The sequence below is a fragment of the Oncorhynchus mykiss genome, chromosome 12 (assembly GCF_057628025.1).
Source record: "Oncorhynchus mykiss isolate SJ-2025 chromosome 12, ASM5762802v1, whole genome shotgun sequence".
Classification (NCBI taxonomy): Eukaryota; Metazoa; Chordata; class Actinopteri; order Salmoniformes; family Salmonidae; genus Oncorhynchus; species Oncorhynchus mykiss.
In genome coordinates this window covers 80488908-80512812 of record NC_143033.1, presented here as the reverse complement: position 1 = coordinate 80512812, position 23905 = coordinate 80488908, and the positions used below count along the sequence as shown (strand labels likewise).

General features: G+C 40.2%; 2 protein-coding genes across 3 annotated transcripts in view; one reads left to right on the top strand and one right to left on the bottom strand.

Annotated features, from left to right (window-relative positions):
* Nucleotides 1–507: 507 nt before the first annotated feature.
* LOC110538293 (glutaryl-CoA dehydrogenase, mitochondrial) lies at nt 508–11589 on the bottom strand. Its single transcript, XM_021625017.3, has 12 exons — nt 9028–11589; nt 8277–8396; nt 8113–8148; nt 7849–7989; nt 7612–7674; nt 4453–4623; nt 4219–4348; nt 2624–2840; nt 2401–2504; nt 2123–2248; nt 1803–1963; nt 508–1524 (listed from the first exon to the last, which is right to left on the bottom strand). Exons 2-12 carry the CDS (start codon nt 8377–8379, stop codon nt 1451–1453), a joined length of 1326 nt encoding a protein of 441 aa, XP_021480692.1. The 5' UTR covers nt 8380–8396; nt 9028–11589; the 3' UTR covers nt 508–1450.
* The window catches only part of LOC110538294 (choline transporter-like protein 2), a 25660-nt gene continuing 13268 nt past the window's right edge, over nt 11514–23905 (top strand). The window contains exon 1 of one of the 2 annotated variants that reach the window (XM_021625020.3): nt 11514–11867. In XM_021625020.3, coding sequence (XP_021480695.1) covers nt 11834–11867 — 34 coding nt within the window. In that variant the 5' untranslated portion in view covers nt 11514–11833. The remainder of the gene's footprint in view (nt 11868–23905) is intronic. The other variant, XM_021625018.3, reaches the window with a different exon arrangement.

Sequence of the window (23905 nt, the reverse complement as noted above, 5' to 3'; positions counted from 1 at the left end):
CAAAAGACGTCATAAAAATAATTACTATAGTAAGTGTATATTAAGTGCCAAATAAAGTAACAGGGTTGATGACTTCTTAAAGCAGCTAAAAAAATCCCTTGTGACAGGGGGAATGGAAGCTTGTGTGCAACAGTGGCAATTGAATGCAAGCTTCACCCAACATTAAAATTGTTAAAACATTTCTAGCCTGTCTATCCATGGGTAACAGGGTTGACGTGTTATGCTCGACCCACTCAGTTTTCCATCACTAAACACCAGAAAATGTCCAAAAAGAGTAGTACTTTTACACTATGATTTGACTATTAGATGTTCAATGTTTAGAAAAATATATATAAAACAAGTTCAGTTCACATAAGTGTTGACCTTAAAATGTACAGAAATCACTAATCACATTAAATAAGTATTTGCAAATGACCTTGTCAAAGCAACAAAATAACTACAACTTCAGTGATGGGGAAAACTTTTGAGTTTAAGTGCGTTAAAATCTTCCAGAAGTCACAGTGCACATTTAGCGAGTCATAATAGAAATCGGATTTATTGAATACTCCGTGTAATCTATATTAAAGGGCACTTCATTTAATGTAACAGGCTTTTAAAATTCAATAGTGGTGCACAATTTCTATATCAAAGGGACGCAAAATACACTTCATGGAATACCCCAAATACAAATTTCTCGGATCTGCCTAAATGGTCACAAATACAACTATTCAATTACAAAAAAAGCAATGGCATGATTATTTAAACTGCTTTAATTTATTTACTTAATTTATCTTCAATTGATTTAACTTTTTTCCCCCCAACTCTAACAGTACATGCAGTATCAATTATTTGGCATTCAATTACCAATAACTGGTCATTAGTACCATCACAGTTCTAAAAACTCAGGACATACGTATGGATCATGACCTCATTTTAAAATGTTTGTCCAACAACCATTTTACTACAAATGCTGTGAGGAAACAAGCATTTCAACTTCCACCGTATAGTAAACTATTTCAAACACATTCTAGACAGAAATTGTCCAAACAAACCAGTATGTACTAGGGTTTTATGAGAGTAGAAAAATAGCTTTGTTTTTCAAGTTGAAATAATTACACCCATGAATTGTCCATGAGATCGATGATAGACTTGCCTTTAAAACCCGACCTGGTCTTTCGCATAAAATAAAGATTTAGGACTGGTTTCCCGGACACAGACTAAGCCTAGTCCTGGTCTAAAAAGCAATTTCAATCGAGATTCTCCATTGAGCATGCTTTTTAGTCCAGGACCAAGCTTAATCTGTGTCTAGAAAACCAGCCCATATTCTACAAACTCAAGAGAGAGGAAACATTAGCATTAGTGTTACTGTAGAAGACAAGCCATCAAAGCAGTGTAGAACTACTTGTCCTTTAAGGAACAGATTGACTTGAGGTTTCTGATAGTGGTCTGTTTGAGCACTAGCAGCAGGCAGTTAGTTATTAACAGTGAAAGACTGCAGTCCAGTGATGGCTCTGCCCAGAATCAGGGCATGGATGTCATGGGTACCTGGAAGACAAAAAACAATATAAGGAACCATGTGGAACAGTGCTGATGCTGAAGTTGAGCAACTATATAAGGGGAGAGAGACATTTTTTTTCTAATTTGAAAATATTGTGGAAAGTTTAATGGTTTTCCCATATGACCTATTTATTTATTGTAAATGACATATTACTGACCTCTACTGGTGAGGAAATAAACCATGATAAAAAAGTTTTGCTTCCACATTCATAGCAATGACACATCCATATCCTCTTAGACCTGGTTATGGCCTTCTTTCTCCTCACCTTCGTATGTGTTGACGGCCTCCAGGTTCATAACATGGCGGATGATGTGGTACTCATCAGAGATGCCGTTTCCTCCCAGCATATCTCTGGCCTGCCGGGCGATGTCCAGGGACTTCCCACAGCTGTTCCTCTTTAGCATAGAGATCATCTCAGGGGCTGCCCTGAGGGAGGAGAGAAGACATATGAGATAAGTCTCCTCCGGTTCTATTCACTCTGAAACAACCTGAAATTGTACTTCCCCTATGGTGTTTAGTTATTTGTTAAAAAGTGGTGTCACACTACAAGACAATGTCGTCACATCATTTCCAGTTCCCTCTTACTTTTTGGCGTCGATGAGTCTCCCCAGCTGTAGACAGGCCTGCAGACCAATGGTGATTTCTGTCAACATGTCGGCCATCTTTTTCTGCATCAGCTGGTTTCTGGCCAGGGGTACTCCAAACTGGATTCTGAGATTAACAAATATCATGAGTAGCAGAACATCTTAAGTTCACTCAGAAAAGCTGAGAAAACAAAATAAGATTCAAGAGCTACAGACTTTTGCTCGGTCCTGCTCATCCAAAACAACATCCTATACCAATAGTAGCCGCAGAATCCTCACCTGTCTAGTGTGTACTGACGAGCCGCGTGGAAGCAGAACTCTGCAGCACCTAGTGAACCCCAGGCGATGCCATACCGGGCATTGTTCAGGCAACCAAAGGGACCCTAGAGCCAAAGAGAACAGACAAAACATTTATACCAACAAGGTTAAACAGCATTATAAGAAAGTCTGGCCATCCACATAAAAGTCAGTACATGAGAGTGGTATCCTGGCCTCTACTCACCCCCAGGCCAGAGACTTTGGGCAGCAGGTTCTCCTCAGGAACCTCCACCTCGTCCATGATGATCATTCCAGTGGCAGACGCCCTCAGAGAGAACTTGCCCTCGATCTTGGGTGTGGTGAAGCCCTTCATACCGCGCTCCAGGATGAAGCCACACACCTTCCCATCGTCACACTTGGCCCAGACCACAGCGATGTCCGCCACAGGGGAGTTGGTGATCCTGACGACGGTGAAGGAGATGAGGGAAGGCATTGTAATTTAGGGAGGAGCTATTTTATCAGTATGCTAGAGTGAGCCTGGTTTCTAGGGCTATATGAGGACAGTTTTGCATAAGTTTCACAAGACGTGATGGGAGAATTGAACAGAACCACGTACTCAATGTCAAACTAAGCATTTTGTTGAAGTTGTTTAAGCTGCATTTCCCCAGAGGAAACAGTGTTACATCAAATATATAAAACATGAACTACAGGCCCAGGTTACCAATTAACATGTATTTATTCAGTGTTAAGCTTACGCAATGTGAGGGCCAATGCACTCAATGGTTAAGTATACAACCACAAAGTCCAGTTCAGTCACTGCTGACGTCTCTCGTTTACCCGAGTAAAGGGGAACTGAGGGGAACCTAGTATTCATGCAACTAGCATTAATATATTTGTGAACAGCACCACCCTGTGGACTAGTTTACAGAGTGAAATGTTTACAATTTAGATAAAAGCCAAACCACTTGATCTTGGGTTTATTATTTTAAAAATACATTAAAAAATATATTTTAAAAATTGCTCTAATGAATACAAAACCTCTGAAGATTTCTGTATGATAGAAAGCATATATTCCTATTCTTCAGAATTTTTGGAAGTGGCCTATTCTTGATGTTTCATGAATAGGTAGTCTTTTCAATCAGTAGAGGAATGCATTCCAAGGTGTTGAGACAAAGGTAGCCTTCATCAATGTTTGTGGTCTGTAGGTGTTTGTTCTGTTATATAATCCATTGGCTATTTATTAGGAAGCAATTCTACATTTCTTTGCACTGAGTACATCACAAAACACTGAGTACATCACATCTAAACATCAAGGTTATCCTAATGCCTGCTATCCAGCTACACACATCTCTGTCCAGTCAGTCCTGAAGTCCTCATGGGGTGATGAACTGTTTCCGTCACTATGTAGTAGGGCTGGGAATTACAAGGGACCTCCCGCTATGCTATTATCACGATACTTAGGTGACGATACAATATGTATTGCAATTCTCATGTATTGTGATTCAATACTGCAATTTTATTGCAAGGTTATGTTTCAAACATATTGCTCACTATATGTCTGCTGCAGAGAGATGAGAACGCACGAGAAAATTTGTTTTGATCAGTCAGGAAATTAAAGTGCTGAAGACATGGTGGCTCACTATTTAAAAAGAAGATGGAGAACAAGCTATAAGATGAAAAATACCAGAGTTTTGGTGCAGGTACAGACAACTAGCACCATCTAGCAAAAATTATATATAACACAATATCGTCAAAAATAATATTGCGACATGTAACTGTATTGATTTTTTCTCCTTAGCACTACTATGTAGTGAAGTACAGTCTCCCAGTTCTACTCACCAGGTCTTGGAGCCAGTGAGAGTGAAGGTGCGGCTGGAGGGGTTGAACTTAGCCCGGGTCTCCATGCCACCGGGGTCACTGCCGTGGTTGGGCTCAGTCAACCCAAAACAGCCCAGGATCTCTCCACGAGCTGGGAGGTAGAGGACGCATTACAGGACAAATACACCCAGATACAAACAGGGCTGCGTCATTTAAGATGAGGCTTAAGGGATGTGGATGTCCCCTCCTCCTTACCCAGCCTGGGCAGCCACTTCTCCTTCTGCTCTTCGGTACCGTACGCGTAGATAGGGTGCATGACCAAGGAGGACTGCACACTCATGACAGAGCGGTAGCCGCTGTCCACCCTCTCCACTTCCCTCGCGATCAAACCGTAGGCCACATAACTCGTCCCAGCACAGCCATAGCCTGGTCAAAGTGTAGAGGGAGAGAGGTCACATCATAGGCAATAACCTCCAAAACAAACAGTAGGCCTACATTAAAAGGGAATTCAGTGAATCTACAATTAATTATCTAATTTACATTATCTATATTTGAATGCTTCTGGCATCACACATATAGTTGATTCTCAAAAACAAATAGCCTTTAACATTTTGTAATCAAAATGACTAAAGTCCATTTCACAGAAAACAAAATCCTTCTTTGAAAGCTTACAGAGAATGATATAACCCCAGGGGGGCTTACGGGTACATTATCCATTTCAAATGATAAGTTTATAAAACATGTACCAGTAGGCTGTCACTCAAATTAAAATAAAGAAAACTGTAAGAAATACAGAGTTTAAGTGATAAAAAAAACAGCCAACCATGTTTCCCACCCATTCCCATCCCGCTCACCAGTTTACAGAGTCAAGTATATTTGTCCAAGCCTCAATTGTTCCTTGAGTAGCACCATTCATTCTCGCTGTCGATAATTATAACTTCTAACAGTAACTGTATCCACTGGCGAACTTGGAGAGAGTGAGGTGATTGCCATCTAAGAGCCATCAATCATCTCTGATTGATTGAGAGATTCAAGGAGCTATCATCATTAGGTAACATAATATATGCCAAACATTGAATATTTACATTCATGCACATCGCACTTGTACCTTTGCCCCAGAAGCATTTAACTGCAGGGCACTCACACAGCATATGGCGTTGGGGCCAATTTCATCATGAAATATTTTCTTGTTGTTAAATACAGTCTGTGAACAAACTTATAATGTATAAATTGATGGCTTGGATTACAGGATGACTTATTTTTCCATATTATGTTCCAGTTAAAGGGTTATTCAGATTCAACAAGATCTGTGAACCAAACGTTTTTAATAGCTAGCTCAGAATGAGTGACATCGGGTGGTGTAGGTGTCCTGGAGGGCAAGTAGTTTGCCCCCGGTGATGCGTTGTGCAGACCTCACTACCCTCTGGAGAGCCTTACGGTTGTGGGTGGAGCAGTTGCCGTACCAGGCAGTGATACAGCCTGACAGGATGCTCTCGATTGTGCATCTGTAAGAGTTTGTGAGTGTTTTTGGAGACAAGCCAAATTTCTTCAGCCTCCTGAGGTTGAAGAGGCGCTGCTGCGCCTTCTTCACCACGCTGTCTGTGTGGGTGGACCATTTCAGTTTGTCCGTAATGTGTACGCCGAGGAACTTAAAACTTTCCACCTTCTCCACTACTGTCCCGTCGATGTGGATAGGGGGCTGCTCCACGTCCCCCTGTTATTTTCCTGACACCACACTCCGAGGACCCTCACCTCCTGTCTCGTCATTGTTGGTAATCAAGCCAACCACTGTAATGTCGTCTGCAAACTTGATGATTGAGTTGGAGGCGTGCATGGCCATGCAGTCATGGGTGAACAGGGAGTACAGGAGTACAGGAGAGGGCTGAGAACGCACCCTTGTGGGGCCCCAGTGTTGAGGATCGGAGGGGTGGAGATGTTGTTACCTACCCTCACCACCTGGGGGTAGGTAACAACATCTCCACCCCGCTGATCCTCAACACTTAAGTTCCTTGCTCAGAACATATGAAAGCTGGTGGTTCAATTTTCCCAGTTCTTCAATATTCCCAGTTAAGAAGTTTAAGGTTGTAGTTATTATACCATTTGTATTTCATATACCTTTTTGACTATTGGATGTTCTTATAGGCACTTTAGTATTGCCAGCCTAATCCTGGGAGTTGATAGGCTTGAAGTCATAAACAGCGCTGTGTTTCAAGCATTGCTAAGAGCTGCTCGCAAACGCAGTAAAGTGTGGTTTGAATGAATGCTTACGAGCCTGCTGCTGCCTACCCCCACTCACTCAGACTGCTCTATCAAATATCAAATCATAGACTTAATTATAATAAACACACAGAAATACGAGCCTTTGGTCATTAATATGGTCAAATCCGGAAACTATAATTTCGAAAACAAAACATTTAGTCTTTCAGAACCATTCCGTATTTTGTCAAACGGGTGGCAACCACAAGTCTAAATATTGCTGTTACATTGCACAACCTTTAATGTTGTCATAATTATGTCAAATTCTGGCAAATTAACTACGTTTCTTTTTAGGAAGAAACACATTTTGCAACGAACCAGGCGGCCCAAACTGTTGCATATACCCTGACTCTGCTTGCAATGAACGCAAGAGAAGTGACACAATTTCCCTAGTTAATATTGCCTGCTAACATGCATTTATTTCAACTAAATATGCAGGTTTAAAAAAATATACTTCTGTGTATTGATTTTTAAAAAAAGGCAATGATGTTTATGGTTAGGAACATTTGTGCAACGAATGTGCTTTTATCGCAAAAGCGCTTTTGTTAAATCATCACCTGTATGGCGAAGTTGAATTAGGCTGTGATTCAATGACAAATTAACAGGCACCGCATTGATTATATGCAACGCAGGACAAGCTAGTTAACCTAGTAATATCAACCATGTGTAGTTAACTAGTGATTATGTGAAGATTGTTTTCTTATAAGATGATTTTAATACTAGCTAGCATCTTACCTTGGCTCATTGCAGCCACAAGGTCCTTTTGACGCTGCACTCGCATAACAGGTGGTCAGCCTGCCACGCAGTTTCCTCATGATTGCAATGTAATCGGCGTCCAAAAAGACAGGTTACTGATTGTTATGAAAACTTGAAATCGGCCCTAATTAAATCGGCCATGCCGATTAATCGGTCAAACTCTAATGGAGATCACTCCTTTCAAGAGCCCAGATAATTTATTTATAAATCCCATCATTGGATGGTTCAGTAGTTGGGTTTCCCAAGGGACTCCATAGGCCAGCATAGCTGATCTAAATTGTAAATATAGAAAAAATGATTTACCTGGTAATGTATATGTATTTCAAATCTTGGAATGTTCTCAAACTATTACTGTCCAGGATATCGGCAAGGCCACCCTCCAGATCAAAGTTATTGACTCACCTTTAATAGTTGGGCCCAGGACACCCAGCTCCCCCATCTCTGACACAATGTCTCGATGGAACACTAAGACAAAACAGGCAGCTTGTTATGTTGACATGGTTTGCATAACTGACAAAATTCATAATATTGACATTCCATCTTAAAGGGCAAAACTGATTGTTAAGGGTTCCTTCCTAGGTTATTGGCATAAATAGCTCAATGGGCTGGGTGATGGTGTGTCTCAAAAGTCAGACCCACCTTCGTTTCTGTTGGCCATCAGAATGCGGGGCATGAGTTTGTCCTGACAGTAATCACGGAACGAGTCTCGGATCATGATCTCGTCCTCAGTCAGCTGACCCTCCAGCTCCAGGCCATCCCGCCAGTTAAACTGAACCTTGGCTGGTTGTTCAGTAGAGAAGGATCATAGAGCAGAGAAGCACAATTGAATAGCCATCAGACCCCCAAAATAATAGAAGGGCAATATATGTATGATTGATCTGAAAGGAGTTGATATCAACATACGTGCTTTAGCCTTCTTCTCACTAGCTTTCTCTGCATCTGTGGAAAGGACACAGATTGAGTACTTCCCCTGACAAATAGAGGCATGATGATTGTAAGAATGGCTTTGTAAAACTGCTACCATTGTGTTCTCATGATGGCAAGGTCATTATTGAGTAATGTGATACCCTTTTGTGCAGGTGCTGCTGATCCCTGAGATCTTGATGCTGAAATGATGGCACATCTCTGGGGGTTGACCAGCAGACGGCACACAGCGCTTCTCAGTGCCATGATGGTTAGCTAGATTTCTATGAGAGAAAAACAAGGAGAAAAACGTTTTATAAGAAAATAATCCATAAATCAATGCAACAAACTCAAATAGTTGTCATTTCAAAGACATAATGGGTTATAACTTTTAACAATTATGTAATTTGAGAGAGCAGGTGGAGAAAGCAACTAGAAAATTGAACTCATGTAGCTGCATAGGATAGTTTGAGGAGTAATAAGTCGTGATTAGTTTCGACAATGTTGAAATAGAGATGTGGTGGTTGGCAGACAAGTTGTTACGCAAGATAACATTAGCACTAGCTAGTAGCTATCCCAACTATTTACAAAGTACCTGGCTAGATAAATGATGATCTGCAGGCAACTGAAACTTGGCAGCTATTAACACACCTCACTGTGTGTGTTGGCCACGTTAGTTGATGTTAAAATTTTAGTTGTGATAGCTAAAAGAGCTAGCTATTTAGCAAAATGCTGCATGCAGATAAATGATTACGATTAGTTAGTTTACGTTAGCTAGACTAGCTTGAAAGTCAGTCTTGCTCTAGTGTCAAGATGTAAACGCATAGTATCGAGTTTATTTACTTGACACGAACACAAACTTACTGTTTCATCAATGTCCCAAATATATTAGCTAACTTCAATACATAGACTTACCTGCAATTTACAGTGCTGGAGATCGTTGACCCAGGCCTCCGTAGTCCTTTCCAAATTGACAAGGTAGAGGAGGACAAACGTTAACACAGGCGCCTGCGTTGCGTAGGTCAGGAATGGTTAGGTTCTGTCGCCATTTTGAGTGTGGCAAATTGACGTTGATCCACATTTAGTATGATAAAATAACATGTTAATGGTATGTCTGGGACCAAATGTAAATGATAGTGGGAAGTAAATTATTATGAACTTCAAACATGTTTTTTTGTGCAAAGCATTGGTCGTTTTTTTTCTCTTTTCACCACTCCCTATGGCTGCTTTCTAGTGTCTCTCCATGCTGTGGCGTAGTTTTTGATTAAGCTCTGATTGGTTTATTGGTGGGGGCGTGCAGATTCAAGGCGTGGCTATGAGAGGGTTCTTTTCATGCATTGACCACATACATTCATGTTCAGAACTATTTTCAGAACGTAGGGACAGTGGTGGAAAAAATACCCAATTGTCATACTTGAGTAAAAGTAAAGATAGCTTAATAGAAAATGACTGAAGTAAAACGGAGAGTCACCTAGTAAAATACAACTTAAAATAATTGGTGTTAAATACACTTATGTATTTAACTTGTATTTAACTATGCAAGTCAGTTAAGAACACATTCGTATTTACAATGACGGCCTACCAAAAGGCAAAAAGCCTCCTGCGGGACGGGGCCGGGATTAAAATGTAAAATCAATTGAATTAAAATATAGGCCAAAACACACATCACGACAAGAGAGACAACACAACACTACATAAAGAGAGACCTAAGACAAGAACATAGCATGGCAGCAACACATGGCAACACAGCATGGTAAAAACACAACATAACAACATGGTAGCAACACAACATGGCAGCAGCACAGCATGGTAGCAGCACAAAACATTATTGGGCACAAAAATTATTGGGCATAGACAACAGCACGAAGGGCGAGAAGGTAGAGAACAATACATCACGCAAAGCAGCCACAACTGTCAGTATCAACAGCTACAAATATAAAGTATCAAAAGTAAAAGTATAAATAATTTCCAAATCCTTATATTAATCAAACCAGACGCCATCATTTTTTAAATTTATTTTTTTATTTGTGGATTAGCCAGGGGCACACTCCAGCATTGGGGTTTAGTGAGTTCTCCAGATCAGAGTGAATTGGAACATCTTGTCCTGCCAAGCATTCAAAATATAAGGAGTATTTTTGAGTGTCAGGGATTTTTTTTGTTGTTGCATTTTAGCCAGTTAAGAACAACTTCTTATTTACAATGACAACCTATACCAGCCAAACGTGGACGAAGCTGGGCCAATTGTGCGCCGCCCTATGTATGGATTAAAAAATACAATATTTTCTTTAGGAATGTAAAGTAAAAGTGAAACTAGTCAAAAATATAAATAGTAACGTAAAGTACAGATACTACTTAAGTAGCAGTTTACAAAGTACTTTACATCACTACATATGGACCTGTCAAGCTGATAAAAACGATTGTAATTTATCATTCCATACATTAACTTGACTATGACTTGGAACGTTTTTCCTGTAGATAACAATTAAACATTAAGTCACTAGAGTCTGATTACTTGAGCAACCACTTTCATGACTTTGCCCCTCTCTCTGGATCATAAAAGGAGGATCATTTTCATATTATTCTAAGATGTTAGGCCCCGACTTTACCAGTAGAGTGCAGCACATTGGCATTTGTGTAATGAGCTCAATGTAACATGCACTAATATGATAGAGTATAATAGAGCTATACAACTCTACAAAGCTCATTGAAGGTTTGTTTATGATTGTTGTTAATTAAATGTGCAAAGAGATGTTGATTCCAGACATGCAACTCCCCATCCCACATTTAGAAAAAGGTCTAAATGAGAATGAAATATATTAATAATTGGGGAAAAAAGCACTTTAATCCTGTGTGACACTTGGCAGAAGCAGTGTGCTGTTGAAAGGCCCTAAGGAATCCTGCAGTGAGATATAGATGCCCATTTAGGTAAGACCTTCAAGGTACCAGCCATGCTGAGACAGAAACAAACTGACATGGTGTATAGTCACCAGGTATTATGCTGAATTATGTAACTTTTTTTTTACCAGGACAGTCACACATTTTCAACAATAGCCACGTTGATATGGTGCCAATATGATGCCTTCCAGTGTAATGTAATTGTTTGCCAGTCATCTGAGTTGGATAGATAGGCACCAATTCCAGTATTCTTCTTTCTTTTGGAAATAATATTTTTACTTGACTGCACGTCCAACACAGTTCTTACGTATTTATTGTGTAGCTCAATTAATCTGATAAACTAGAAAACAAATTACTGAGCAAGTAGGCTTAACCTGTATCGTACTCCTAGTCCCTTTTCACAGCGGTTCTTCCACTCCAGTCCTGACATAGATGATTTAGTATTTTAGGAAATCTTGCAACGTCTCTTCTTGACACACTGTATCATACTGTATAAAAACATGTCCATGTGCTCTGCATATGAAGATAAATAGATAGGCTATACTGTCTGCATGTTATATGGTCACATTGACGTACCGTTATAATCGCAGTGTCATCGTGCTCACACCCACGTCCAGTGATTCGTATATTTGCCCGTCATTCAAAGTTTTGTTGGCATTCACTGGTCAACTTTTTCAAGAAGTAACGCCCCGCTAAATGTTATAAGTTTGGTTCAGATTTGTAGTGGATTTCAGCGAAGTAACTTTATCGGTAGGCTACCATTTGGACTGGGAATTATGATATATGTAGTCTTACAATTTTAGTTTACAAGTGGACTCACTAATTCATGATGGAACTGGAGGGTGAGAAACCGAAGTATGGTAAGTTGTTAGCTTTTTTAGTTTATATAGGGTACCGTATATCTTTAACAGCGCTTTCACTGTCCTGGGATAGCTAGCCGACTAGCCCCATATAGTTTCGTTTTTATGTATGAAGAAGACTGGAGTGTGGAATGCAACATTGTATTGGTGTGTGCTGGATGCATGTAACAATTTAACTCAGCATTTGGCTATTATATATTTGATTTACCCCATTGACGTAGCCTAACTCAATCAACTTTTCTCTGTCTCATTTTCAGAGAATAGACGAATGGAAATTGACTCTCACAAAATCGAGCCATAATTTCCATGCGTAATAGTCTATGCTTCTGTTTTGGGCGAGCCTACAGATTGCATTTGATTAGCCTATGTTGTTGTTGCCTCTCTCACATTCCCACGCCCAGGTCTCATCCCTGTGCCAAACAATGAGACTGCTGAGCAATTAGTGGTATAAGGGCCTACAATATTCCATACAATAAATGCACACTTGTATGCAAATACTGTAGCCTATCTGAAATGATCATACAATATGATTCTCAAATAGGCTGTGGGCTTTGAAGTTTCTTTCAATTCTCTAACATTTTCAGTTAATCAGTAGTAAACATCTAGTTTACGATTGTTAGGGTTAAGCTGTAGTGTCCCTACTCAGCCTTTGCATGTCCAGTTGTTTCATTCCTCAGCCTGGTATGGCACACTAGAGAACAACTCACCAGCTTTGTGCTGACAGAAATTTGAACACCATCCAAATATAGATTAGTTAATTAAAAAAATGCCTCATGGTAGGTCTGAATATGAATTTAGAGAAGATACTGTGTGTATTGTTTCAGCTATTGTCAGCAAAAACCTGCTATTCCCTGCAATATAAAGGTGTTGGTAGGTTAATGGATCCAAACAATTGTTGTTCATGTAAGGGAAATGGTTTTCCTTGAAGATACGTTCTCATAATACATTAGTTAATTTATGCTTCCTAAAACGAGCAAGAATCTCTGCTGGAGTAGACAAACCTCTGCCAAAATGATAAAGTCTGACTCCATGGTTGTAATTTGGACTTTAAATATACAGTACCAGTCAAAAGCTTGGGCACACCTACTCATTCCAGGGTTTTTCTTTATTTAAACAAAAAAAAAAAATTATACATTGTAGAATAATAGTGAAGACATCAAACTATGAAATAACACATATGGAATCATGTTGTAACCAAAAAAGTGTTAAACAAATCAGAATATAAGATTCTTCAAAGTATGACACGCTTTGCACACTCTTGGCATTCTCTCAACCAGCTTCATGAGGTAGTCACCTGAAATGCATTTCAATTAACAGGTGTGCCTTGTTAAAAGTTAATTTATGTAATTTCTTTCCTTCTTAATGTGCTTGAGCCAATCAGTTGTGATGTGACAAGGTAGGGGTGGTATACAGAAGATAGCCCTATTTGGTAAAATACCAAGTCCATATTATGGCAACAACAGCTCAAATAAGCAAAGAGAAATGACAGTCCATCATTACTTCAGTCAATCTGGAAAATTTCAAGGACTTTGAAAGTTTCTTCAAGTGCAGTCACAAAAACCATCAAGCGCTATGATGAAACTGTCTCTCATGACGACCGACACAAGAAAGGAAGACCAGAGTTACTTCTGCTGCAGAGGATAAGTTCGTTTGAGTTACCAGCCTCAGAAATTGCAGCCCAAATAAATGCTTTACAGAGTTCAAGTAACATACACATCTCAACATCAACTGTTCAGAGGAGACTGCATGAATCAGGCCTTCAAGGTGAATTGCTGCAAAGAAACCACTACTGAAGGACAGCAATAATAAGAAGAGTCTTGCTTGGGGCAAGACCGTGAAGCATTAAGGAGGTGTGATGGTGACACTGTCAGTGATTTATATAGAATTCAAGGCACACTTAACCAGCATGGCTACCACAGCATTCTGCAGTGATACACCATCCCATCTGGTTTGCGCTTAGTGGGACTATCATTCGTTTTTCAACAGGACAGTGACCTAACACACCTCCAGGCTGTGTAAGGGCTATTTTACCAAGAAGGAGAGTGATGGAGTGCTGCATCAGATGACCTGGCCTCCACAATCACCCAACCTAACCCAATTGAGATAGTTTAGGATGAGTTGGATGACAGAGTGAAGGAAAAGCAGCCAACAAGTGCTCAGCTTTTGTGGGAATTCCTTCAAGACTGTTGGAAAAGCATGTGAGAGAACGCCAAGAGTGTGCAAAGCTGTCATTGAAGCAAAGGGTGGCTACTTTGAAGAATCTAAACTATAAAATATATTTGCTTAACACTTTTTTGTTTACTTCCATATGTGTTATTTCATAGTTTTGATGTCTTCACTATTATTCTACAATGTAGAAAATAGTATAAATAGTAAAAATAAAGAAAAACCCTTCAATGAGTAGGTGTGTCCAATCTTTTGACTGGTACTGTATACCCCCAAAATGTGTAAGTAGTGGCACACCCAGTCATTTTGCGGGTATGCTACTGCTGCCTGCAGTTCTAACATTGTAATTCTAGTACAGCAAAGCATGGTGAAAACCAGTAGAAGAAAGAAATAATGAGATTCGCTCAAAATGTAGACTTTCTCGCAGCATCACAGACATCTGGAACCCTTTGTTGTGAGCTAAAATATTGCTTTCAGTTTCAACACTGTCCACAAGATGTAGAAACACTGACATATTTTCTCATTTTCACTGTTTGTGTTTTGGTTTTGTGTGGGGTTTGCAGGGCCCTGTGAACAACATGGAGGAGGGATAAGGCGAGATTTATGGTTGACTTGTTAGCTGTCTCCCCCCCTCCAGCCATATGAAAGCTGTTTTTCTTCTTTCCACTGCACACAGCCTTTTCCTCCCTCTGCCTGTCTTATGATGATTCATTTATTATTTAAAACCCTCTCTTTCATTATCCAATACTTTTTCCTCTCTTCCTGGCACAATAGATTTTACAACCTCAGTATAGGCTACTATTTTGTGTATAGCACTGTTTGCCTCTTCCCTCTATACAGGATTTAGGAATGTGTTATAACCCTCATACAAACAAGCAGTCAGGTCAACACCAGAGCAAGATTTTGATGGGAAGAAAAGACAGTTGAACAACAAACTGCATTGTGGGAATAGTAAGCTGTGACTTGGCAGGAAATAAAGTTGAAGACATTCTGTGAAAAGTTTTGGGGTTAAAGGCCTCTAGCACTATATTGTGACACAAATGACTCTCCCAAATGACTGTCAAATTCGGCGTACTACTCTTAAATGAAAATAATGATTGAGGTGCAGATATATTGGAATCTGACCAGTAGGAAGCATATTTAGTGATTATCAGGTATTATGTGTTTGTGTGGTTATAAATAGTGTGATGATTGGTAGACCGAGGCCCTTCTTTTTTCTTCTTCATTGTTTGTTCCTTGTGCGTTTGTTTTGCAGTCGTGTGAAGTCTTTCTGCATTCCATGGAAATCTGTCAGGGTTTCACATAAGAAGGCAATGTACAAAAAACATAACTATGGGGAGTTTGACACAGGCTACCACCATGCAGAAATGAACAGCCCTCACTTGGTTTTTAGATTGTATCTGTTTTTATGAAGAAATGGTTTTCAATATCTCCCCCAGCATTTCTCAACATTTCTTTGACCCTGACTCTCCCATGTGCTAATGTTGTAGATGCGTTCATATGGTTGTAATTGAGGTTTTCATGGTATAACAGGACTGCCTCAGAAATACAGCGGGGTTTAGGCTGTGATCTAACATAGTCATCCCCATTTCACATCATGGAGTAATTTCAGGCCAACACATATCAGGAAACCTCAATAACAGGGGAACTGACAGGATCAGACAGCCTACAGCCCTGTGCAGTCTTGGATTATGTGTAATTATAAGACATATTTAGGAGAGTGGTTTGAAACTTGATCCAGAGTCTCTCTGATCTTTATTTCAAGCTCTGGCAAGGTCCAGCTACACTCTTAGAAAAAAGAGTTCCAAAAGGGTTCTTTGGCTGTCCCCGTAGGAGAACCCTTTCTGTTTCCAGGTAGAACCCTTTTTGATTCCAGGTAGAACTTTTTTTGGTTCCATGTAGAACCCTCTGTGTAAAGGGTTCTACATGGAACTCAAAAAGGTTCTGGCTGGAACCAAAAGGGTTCTTCCTAGGACCAAAAAGTATTCTTCAAAGCGTTCCTGTATGGGGATGGCCAAATAACCCTTTTAGGTTCTAGATAACACCTTTCTTTCTAAGAGTGTAGCAATAGTGTAGTTTTTGCTATTCATGAACATTTACATTTGAAGTCCAGTCCAGCTGTTTTCTATTACAACAGCTGTCATCGTGTTATCACTTCCCACAGTGTCACTTTACTCAACAACTGTATTGAATAAACAGGCATCCCACTGGGCACACTCTGGTTGAATCAATGTTGTTTCCACAACATTTAAATGAAATTACGTTGAATCAACGTGGAATGGACGTTGAATTGACATCTGTGCCCAGTGGCATGCCCCTAGGAAAGGAGAATAGTGTTCCTTGCCAGCCCCAATTATTATTGTTTAATCTGCTTGATCACAGTCTGGTCCAAACAGACTCATGTGACTTATTAACCCAACAGCAGTTACGTTTTGTTTCCATTCAGACAGCAGACAGCCTGTGTTAGATTAAGTTATTAGGGAAAGTTATAAGGGTCATGGGGCCTGAGGAGAAGAGAAGTGGCAGAGATCAATTCCTGTAATAGTGATGTTGAGTTATTAGGAAGCCCCGTCTATTTGTGTGGTATGCCATGCCCTTCCTCCTGGTAGTCATCACTGTTGGACTTGGCTGCCCTCCCACAGCCTGTCTGGTCTGTCACATCTGGATGTTTGGAAGGTGAAAAACCACTATATTCTTTGGAATTCTGCATTGTTTTGTAGATTTTCGTAGCTGAATCAGAGCCATGAGTAAGGGGTACAAAAATAGAGCACGGTTTTGGAAATTAGGTTCATTTAGCAGACTTTTAGAGAATGTAATTGCGTTTCTTTGTCAATGTTATCAAAACATAGCCAAGTAACCTAATTGATGTTGTCTAATGGGTTGGTGCTGAGGCTCTGGCCTATCTATCTCTGCTCTGAGCACAATGGAGAAAACAACAAAGACAAGACATGAATGGGCGTCTGTTTCAGTGAAGTGCAGGGCTGTCTGTTGTCCCTGAGAGAGTCTCTCACTGGAGTAAATTAGGGAGACAGACAGTAGAGGTGACACTCTCTCCTCAGGAAGATGGGCCTGTTTATCCAGAAGGCTTCAGAAAGTGGAAACTAAAGAAGAGGACATGGTTAGGACTCAGGAGCATCTTATATTCAGAGATATTCATTGTTACAGAAGAGTTTTGTTTAGGATTAAAGTCTAGAGCAGGGATGGAATTACATGGAATGGAGGGAATTGTCTCTTGGGATACTCTAAAAATAGTGGACTGGACCAACATTGATATTTGTAACATTTATGGGGGTGTCCTGGTAGCTCTGTAATTCGAACCCTGATCCAAAGTGTACAGACATCTAGTCCAGGCCATAAAGAGGATGCTGTTTTTACCAGCAGATATATTTGGAGATAGGGCACACTTCCCTACCCTAACCACCAACAAGGCTCCATATCTAGTTTCGATATCTCTGAAGTAGTTATGTTATCTGCTGCAGTCAGCACTCTTGGTCAAGTCAATCTTATTTTGATGTTGAAAACTCCCTATGAGGGAAACGGTCATACATACTGCACTCAGTCAACACTACTACTGCACTTACTGTAATGAGAGACAGACTGAGGAGGGGAAGCTGCTATTATAGCCTACTGTGTTGATATGACATGCTTCTCTTTTCTCAGGGGTATACAGTGCCATCGGGAAAGTATTCAGACCCCTTCCCCTTTTCCACATTTTGTTACATTACAGCCTTATTTTAAAATTGATTAAATAAAAAAAAGTTCTACAACAATACACACAATACCCCATGATAACAAAGTGAAAACAGGTTTGTAGAATTTTTGGCAAATTTATTAAAACTTAAAACAGAAATACCTTATTTACATAAGTATTCATACCCTTTGCTATGATACTCGAAATTGAGCTCAGGTGCATCCTGTTTCCATTGATCATCCTAGAGATGTTTCTACAACTTGATTGGAGTCCACCTATGGTAAATTGAATTGATTGGACATGATTTGGAAAGGCACACACCTGTCTATATAAGGTCCCACAGTTGACAGTGCATGTCAGAGCAAAAACCAAGCCATGAGGTCGAAGGAATTGTCTGTAGAGCTCCGAGACAGGATTGTGTCGAGGCACAGATCTGGGGAAGGGTACCAAAACATTTCTGCAGCATTGAAGGTCCCCAAGAACACAGTTTCCTCCATCATTCTTAAATGGAAGAAGTTTGGAACCACCAAGACTCTTCCTAGAGCTGTCTGAATATGTAAATGTAAATGAAAATGTAAATGTGATATCAGTTTTTTTGCAAACATTTTGAAAAACCTGTTTTTGCTTTGTCATTATGGGGTATTGTGTGTAAATTGATGAGGGGAAATAACATTTGAATCCATTTTAGAATAAGGCTGTAACATAACAAAATGTTGAAAAAGTGAAGGGGTCTGAATACTTTCCGAATGCTCTGTACAATAGTTGACTCAGGAGAAGTGCACATTGGATGAGTGTATACTGTTTAAGTGCAGTGCTGTTCACCAGTCCCAAACAAAATACATTATTTCTGTTCTCTCAAGATATGTGCATACACACATTCAGAATGACAGTCACAATATATTCAGGCATGGTGGACAGAAAACAATTAATGGAAGGTTGACCTTATTTATGGTCGTTTTTACTGTGAGAGGAGGAGAGGGTAGGGAGGAAGGATAATATTGAGGGGAAACTCGACTCAGGAAACATTAGAACAGTTCCAAAGCAAATACCTGAAGCTCAAGAAAACCAGAAGTAAAACTGCCTTGGACCTTGTGTAGTACACTATACAATGAGCTCTCTGTCCACAAGAGAAACAGTGGTGTATATATATTTCTTTGTGCAGATTCTTGGGAAACATCTAGGTATGGTAGTGTACTCTAATAAAGTTATTACAACAACCGATGTAGCAAATAACATTTGTCCTGATAGTGAATGTAGTGAAGCTGAGGCCATAGGCACCCCTTTAAGAAAGGATGCATAAATGGAATAACGCTGGCAGGGCCTGACAGCACACTCCCACTCACCATGTTTCCCCAACAGAATACCATGTTGTGCTCTTGTTCCTAATGTGCTGTAGCTTTTTAAAAACCTTTCTCAAGCCATAGAGAAGTTGTAGAGAAAATGTGACACTGAAATGTGGGAATTCATGTCATACCTGTATTATGTATTCAGTGGAGATCCAACTCTTGCAGGGTGAAATATCCTCCCTGTGCATAGCCCATCGAGATGTTGAGACTGTTGCTGATTTGCTATTTTGTGCTGGTAGCTTGTAAACAGTCTGCTACTGTGCTTGTGATAATGGGGCCAGTAGGGTCTTACAGAAAATGAGGACAGAGGGAGCCTTTGCTTTCTCTCACTAACTTGTAATGAATGGAAAATTGGACATTCCCACAATGACATAGACTATCCCATTGGCCAAAACAAGTGACTACACTGCCTGGAAAGAGTATGGAGAGATTCCAACAGAAGCTTCTCATCAAAACCCATTTTCCAAACACAGCTCATCATGAAACATACTCCATAATCTGTCTTCATTATCAGCATACACAGCATCCCGTTGGGTTCAGATTAGAGGATGCTGATACCGATTATTGGAGGACCAAAAAAAGCCAATACCGATTAATCGGCCATTTTTTAAAAATGTATTTGTAATAATGACAATTACAACAATACTGAATCAACACTTATTTTAACTTAATATAATACATAAATACAATCAATTTAGCCTCAAATAAATAATGAAACATGTTCAATTTGGTTTAAATAATGCAAAAACAAAGTGTTGGAGAAGAAAGTAAAAGTGCAATATGTGCCATGTAAGAAAGCTAACGTTTAAGTTCCTTGCTCAGAACATGAGAACATATCAAAGCTGGTGGTTCCTTTTAACATGAGTCTTCAATATTCCCAGGTAAGAAGTTTTAGGTTGTAGTTATTATAGGAATTATAGGACTATTTCTCTCTATACCATTTGTATTTCATTAACCTTTGACTATTGGATGTTCTTATAGGCACTTTAGTATTGCCAGTTTAACAGTATAGCTTCCGTCCCTCTCCTCGCTCCTGTCATGAACCGGCTCAAAGCCCGTAACAAAAGGGAGACAACGTGGAGATAAGGAGTAACAAAATATATATTTATTAAATAAAGTAACTAAGTATAATATACAATGGTGTGTGTGTAATCAGTCATCAGTAGTGTAAGTGAGTGTTTTGCATGCATGAATGTGATAATGCAGGGTGTTGAAAGATGCTAAAGCAAACAACCCAAAAACCACCAAGAAACACAACAAAATCTATAAAGGTGTCTGCATGGAGAGAGTCTCCTCCATGAATGGGGAAGTGGTGTATTTATCCTGGGAGACACCGGGCCCAGGTGTTTCCCATGTAGCTGACGACCCTCCCAACTCCGCCCACCGGCATCCTAATAAGGAAACAAGAACAAAGAGAGAATACGGCAGACAGAGTGGGAGGGTCGTCACACTCCTCCCTGGGCTCGAACCAGGAACACAACGACAACAGCCACCCTCAAAGCAGCGTTACCCATGCAGAGCAAGGGGAACAACCACTCCAAGTCTCAGAGCGAGTGACATTTGAAATGCTATTAGCGCGCACCCCGCTAACTAGCTAGCCATTTCACTTCGGTTACACCAGCCTAATCTCGGGAGTTGATAGGCTTGAAGTCATAAACAGCGCAATACTTGACACACAACGAAGAGCTGCTGGCAAAACGCACTAAAGTGCTGTTTGAATGAATGCTTACGAGCCTGCTGGTCCCTACCACCGCTCAGTCAGACTGCTCTATCAATCATAGACTTAGTTATAACATAATAACACACAAAAATACATGGCTTATGTCATTAATATAACCTTCAATGTTATGTCATAATTACGTAAAATTCTGGCAAATTAGACGGCCCAAACTGTTGCATATACACTGACTCTGCGTGCAATGAACGCAAGAGAAGTGTCACAATTTCACCTGGTTAATATTGCCTGCTAACCTGGATTTCTTTTAGCTAAATATGCAGGTTTAAAAATATATACTTCTGTGTATTGATTTTAAGAAAGGCATTGATGTTTATGGTTAGGTACACATTGGAGCAACGATACGCACCCCATCGATTATATGCAACGCAGGACATGCTAAATAAACTAGTAATATCATCAACCATGTGTAGTTAACTAGTGATTATGATTGACTGATTGTTTTTTATAAGATAAGTTTAATGCTAGCTAGCAACTTACCTTGGCTTACAGGCAGTCTCCTCGTGGAGTGCAGTGAGAGGCAGGTGGTTAGAGCGTTGGACTAGTTAACCCACCGTTCCTAGGCCGTCATTGAAAATAATGTGTTCACTGACTTGCCTCGTTAAATAAAGATTAAATAAAGGTGTAAAAAAAAAAAATATCTGATTGTTATGAAAACTTGAAATCGGCCCTAATTAATCGGCCATTCCGATTAATCGGTCGACCTCTAGTTCAGACAAAGGCAATCTAAATTGAATTGGTATAGATATTGCTTTTCATTGCTCACTGCTAAATGTTTTTTAATAAAAAGTAGTCTAATATCCCGCTAGAGTGCAAACCCAATGAAAGCAAAGGAAATGGCACAACAGGATGTGGTTATGGTTATGTGAATATCCAGCCAGGCTGGGTGAAACCACCCAATGTAATACAGTCATGTTTCCACAAGAGGGTAGAAAACACCTATGAATATGACATGCAATGGCTCTGAGAGGACACACCTGGATACAACAAAGAGGAATAGGTGAAGCGAGAGGTTTTATTCAGCCCAAAATATTTCCATGAGAATAAGCTCACGAAGTGAGGTATTTTCATATGGAGGTCAATGAAAGTTTTGAATTTGGTCAACAAAAAAATGTAAGGTTAGACTATTTTGATAGTCAGTCTGTAGATGCTCTATCCAATCAAGTGTGGCCAAATGAAATTGCTCATTTGCTACGTGAGGCTTATTTGATCGAATAGAAGTTTCATAATGGTTGGGTTGTTACGAATGCACTGATAAGTGGACGCAAATGGCATTTCGGCAACTTTAAAAAAAAAAAAAAACGACTTTATATCGGCATTGTACCTGTTCTCATAGAGATAGATTGAGGACTCATCATGGACAAGGCTCGACATTAATACTTGTCCACTTGCCCGGGACAAGTAAAACAATTGTCGGACAAGAATATAGATTTAAGTTGTCCAGATGGACACGTAAAAAACAATCACAATATCAAACATTAGGTTACTCCAATCAGTCTCCTCCAGGTGCAATGTGTTGCACACTGTCCTCCCAATCTCAGCAGAGCACATCTTATTTATCTGTTATTTTACCAGGTAAGTTGACTGAGAACACATTCTCATTTGCAGCAACTACCTGGGGAATAGTTACAGGGTAGAGGAGGGGGATGAATGAGCCAATTGTAAACTGGGGATTATTAGGTGACAGTCATGGTTTGAGGGCCAGATTGGAAATTCAGCCAGGACACTGGGGTTAACACCCCTTCTCTTACAATAAGTGCCATGGGATCTTTAATGACCTCAGGACACCTATTTAATGTTCCATCTGAAAGACAACACCCTATACAGGACAGTGTAGTGCCCTGGGATATTTTTTTAGACAAGAGGAAAGAGAGCCTCCTACGGGTCCTCCAACACCACTTCCAGCAGCATCCGGTCTCCCATCCAGGGATTGACCAGGACCAAACCTGCTTAGCTTCAGAAGCAAGCCAGCAGTGGTATGCAGGGTGGTATGCTGCTGAGTATAGTATTGTAGGCCTGCATTGACAGGTCTTTACGTCTTGCAGTTGCCAGATGCGTTTTTGAAATCAAAGTAGCAGCATGTGCAGCATGTGCACACAATGGCATTTCGGCAACTTAAAAAAAAAAAAAAACGACTTTATATCGGCATTGTACCTGTTCTCATAGAGATAGATTGAGGACTCATCATGGACAAGGCTCGACATTAATACTTGTCCACTTGCCCGGGACAAGTAAAACAATTGTCGGACAAGAATATAGATTTAAGTTGTCCAGATGGACACGTAAAAAACAATCACAATATCAAACATTAGGTTACTCCAATCAGTCTCCTCCAGGTGCAATGTGTTGCACACTGTCCTCCCAATCTCAGCAGAGCACATCTTATTTATCTGTTATTTTACCAGGTAAGTTGACTGAGAACACATTCTCATTTGCAGCAACTACCTGGGGAATAGTTACAGGGTAGAGGAGGGGGATGAATGAGCCAATTGTAAACTGGGGATTATTAGGTGACAGTCATGGTTTGAGGGCCAGATTGGAAATTCAGCCAGGACACTGGGGTTAACACCCCTTCTCTTACAATAAGTGCCATGGGATCTTTAATGACCTCAGGACACCTATTTAATGTTCCATCTGAAAGACAGCACCCTATACAGGACAGTGTAGTGCCCTGGGATATTTTTTTAGACCAGAGGAAAGAGTGCCTCCTACGGGTCCTCCAACACCACTTCCAGCAGCATCCGGTCTCCCATCCAGGGATTGACCAGGACCAACCCTGCTTAGCTTCAGAAGCAAGCCAGCAGTGGTATGCAGGGTGGTATGCTGCTGAGTATAGTATTGTAGGCCTGCATTGACAGGTCTTTACGTCTTGCAGTTGCCAGATGCGTTTTTGAAATCAAAGTAGCAGCATGTGCACATTTGTTTATATTTATTACTAGTTAGTGAGTTATTTGCACAGTTATAGCAAATTCTGGTCAGCAATGAAAATCCTGTAAAAGTCATGGTGTGTGTATCACCTGCGTTCCAGTGGGCCATTACCAGAGGAGGGAGAGAGAGACATTTGCACAGCAGGTAAAATAATGATATACAACAGACTAAC

Excerpts from the sequence above, each read along its gene's own strand:
- LOC110538293 (XM_021625017.3), bottom strand. The coding sequence starts at position 8,379 with ATGGCACTGAGAAGCGCTGTGTGCCGTCTGCTGGTCAACCCCCAGAGA. Across the intron at positions 4,349-4,452 it reads GAAGTGGCTGCCCAGGCTGG|CTCGTGGAGAGATCCTGGGC; the intron begins GTAAGGAGGAGG and ends TCTACCTCCCAG. Across the intron at positions 1,525-1,802 it reads GGCCGTCAACACATACGAAG|GTACCCATGACATCCATGCC; the intron begins GTGAGGAGAAAG and ends TTTGTCTTCCAG.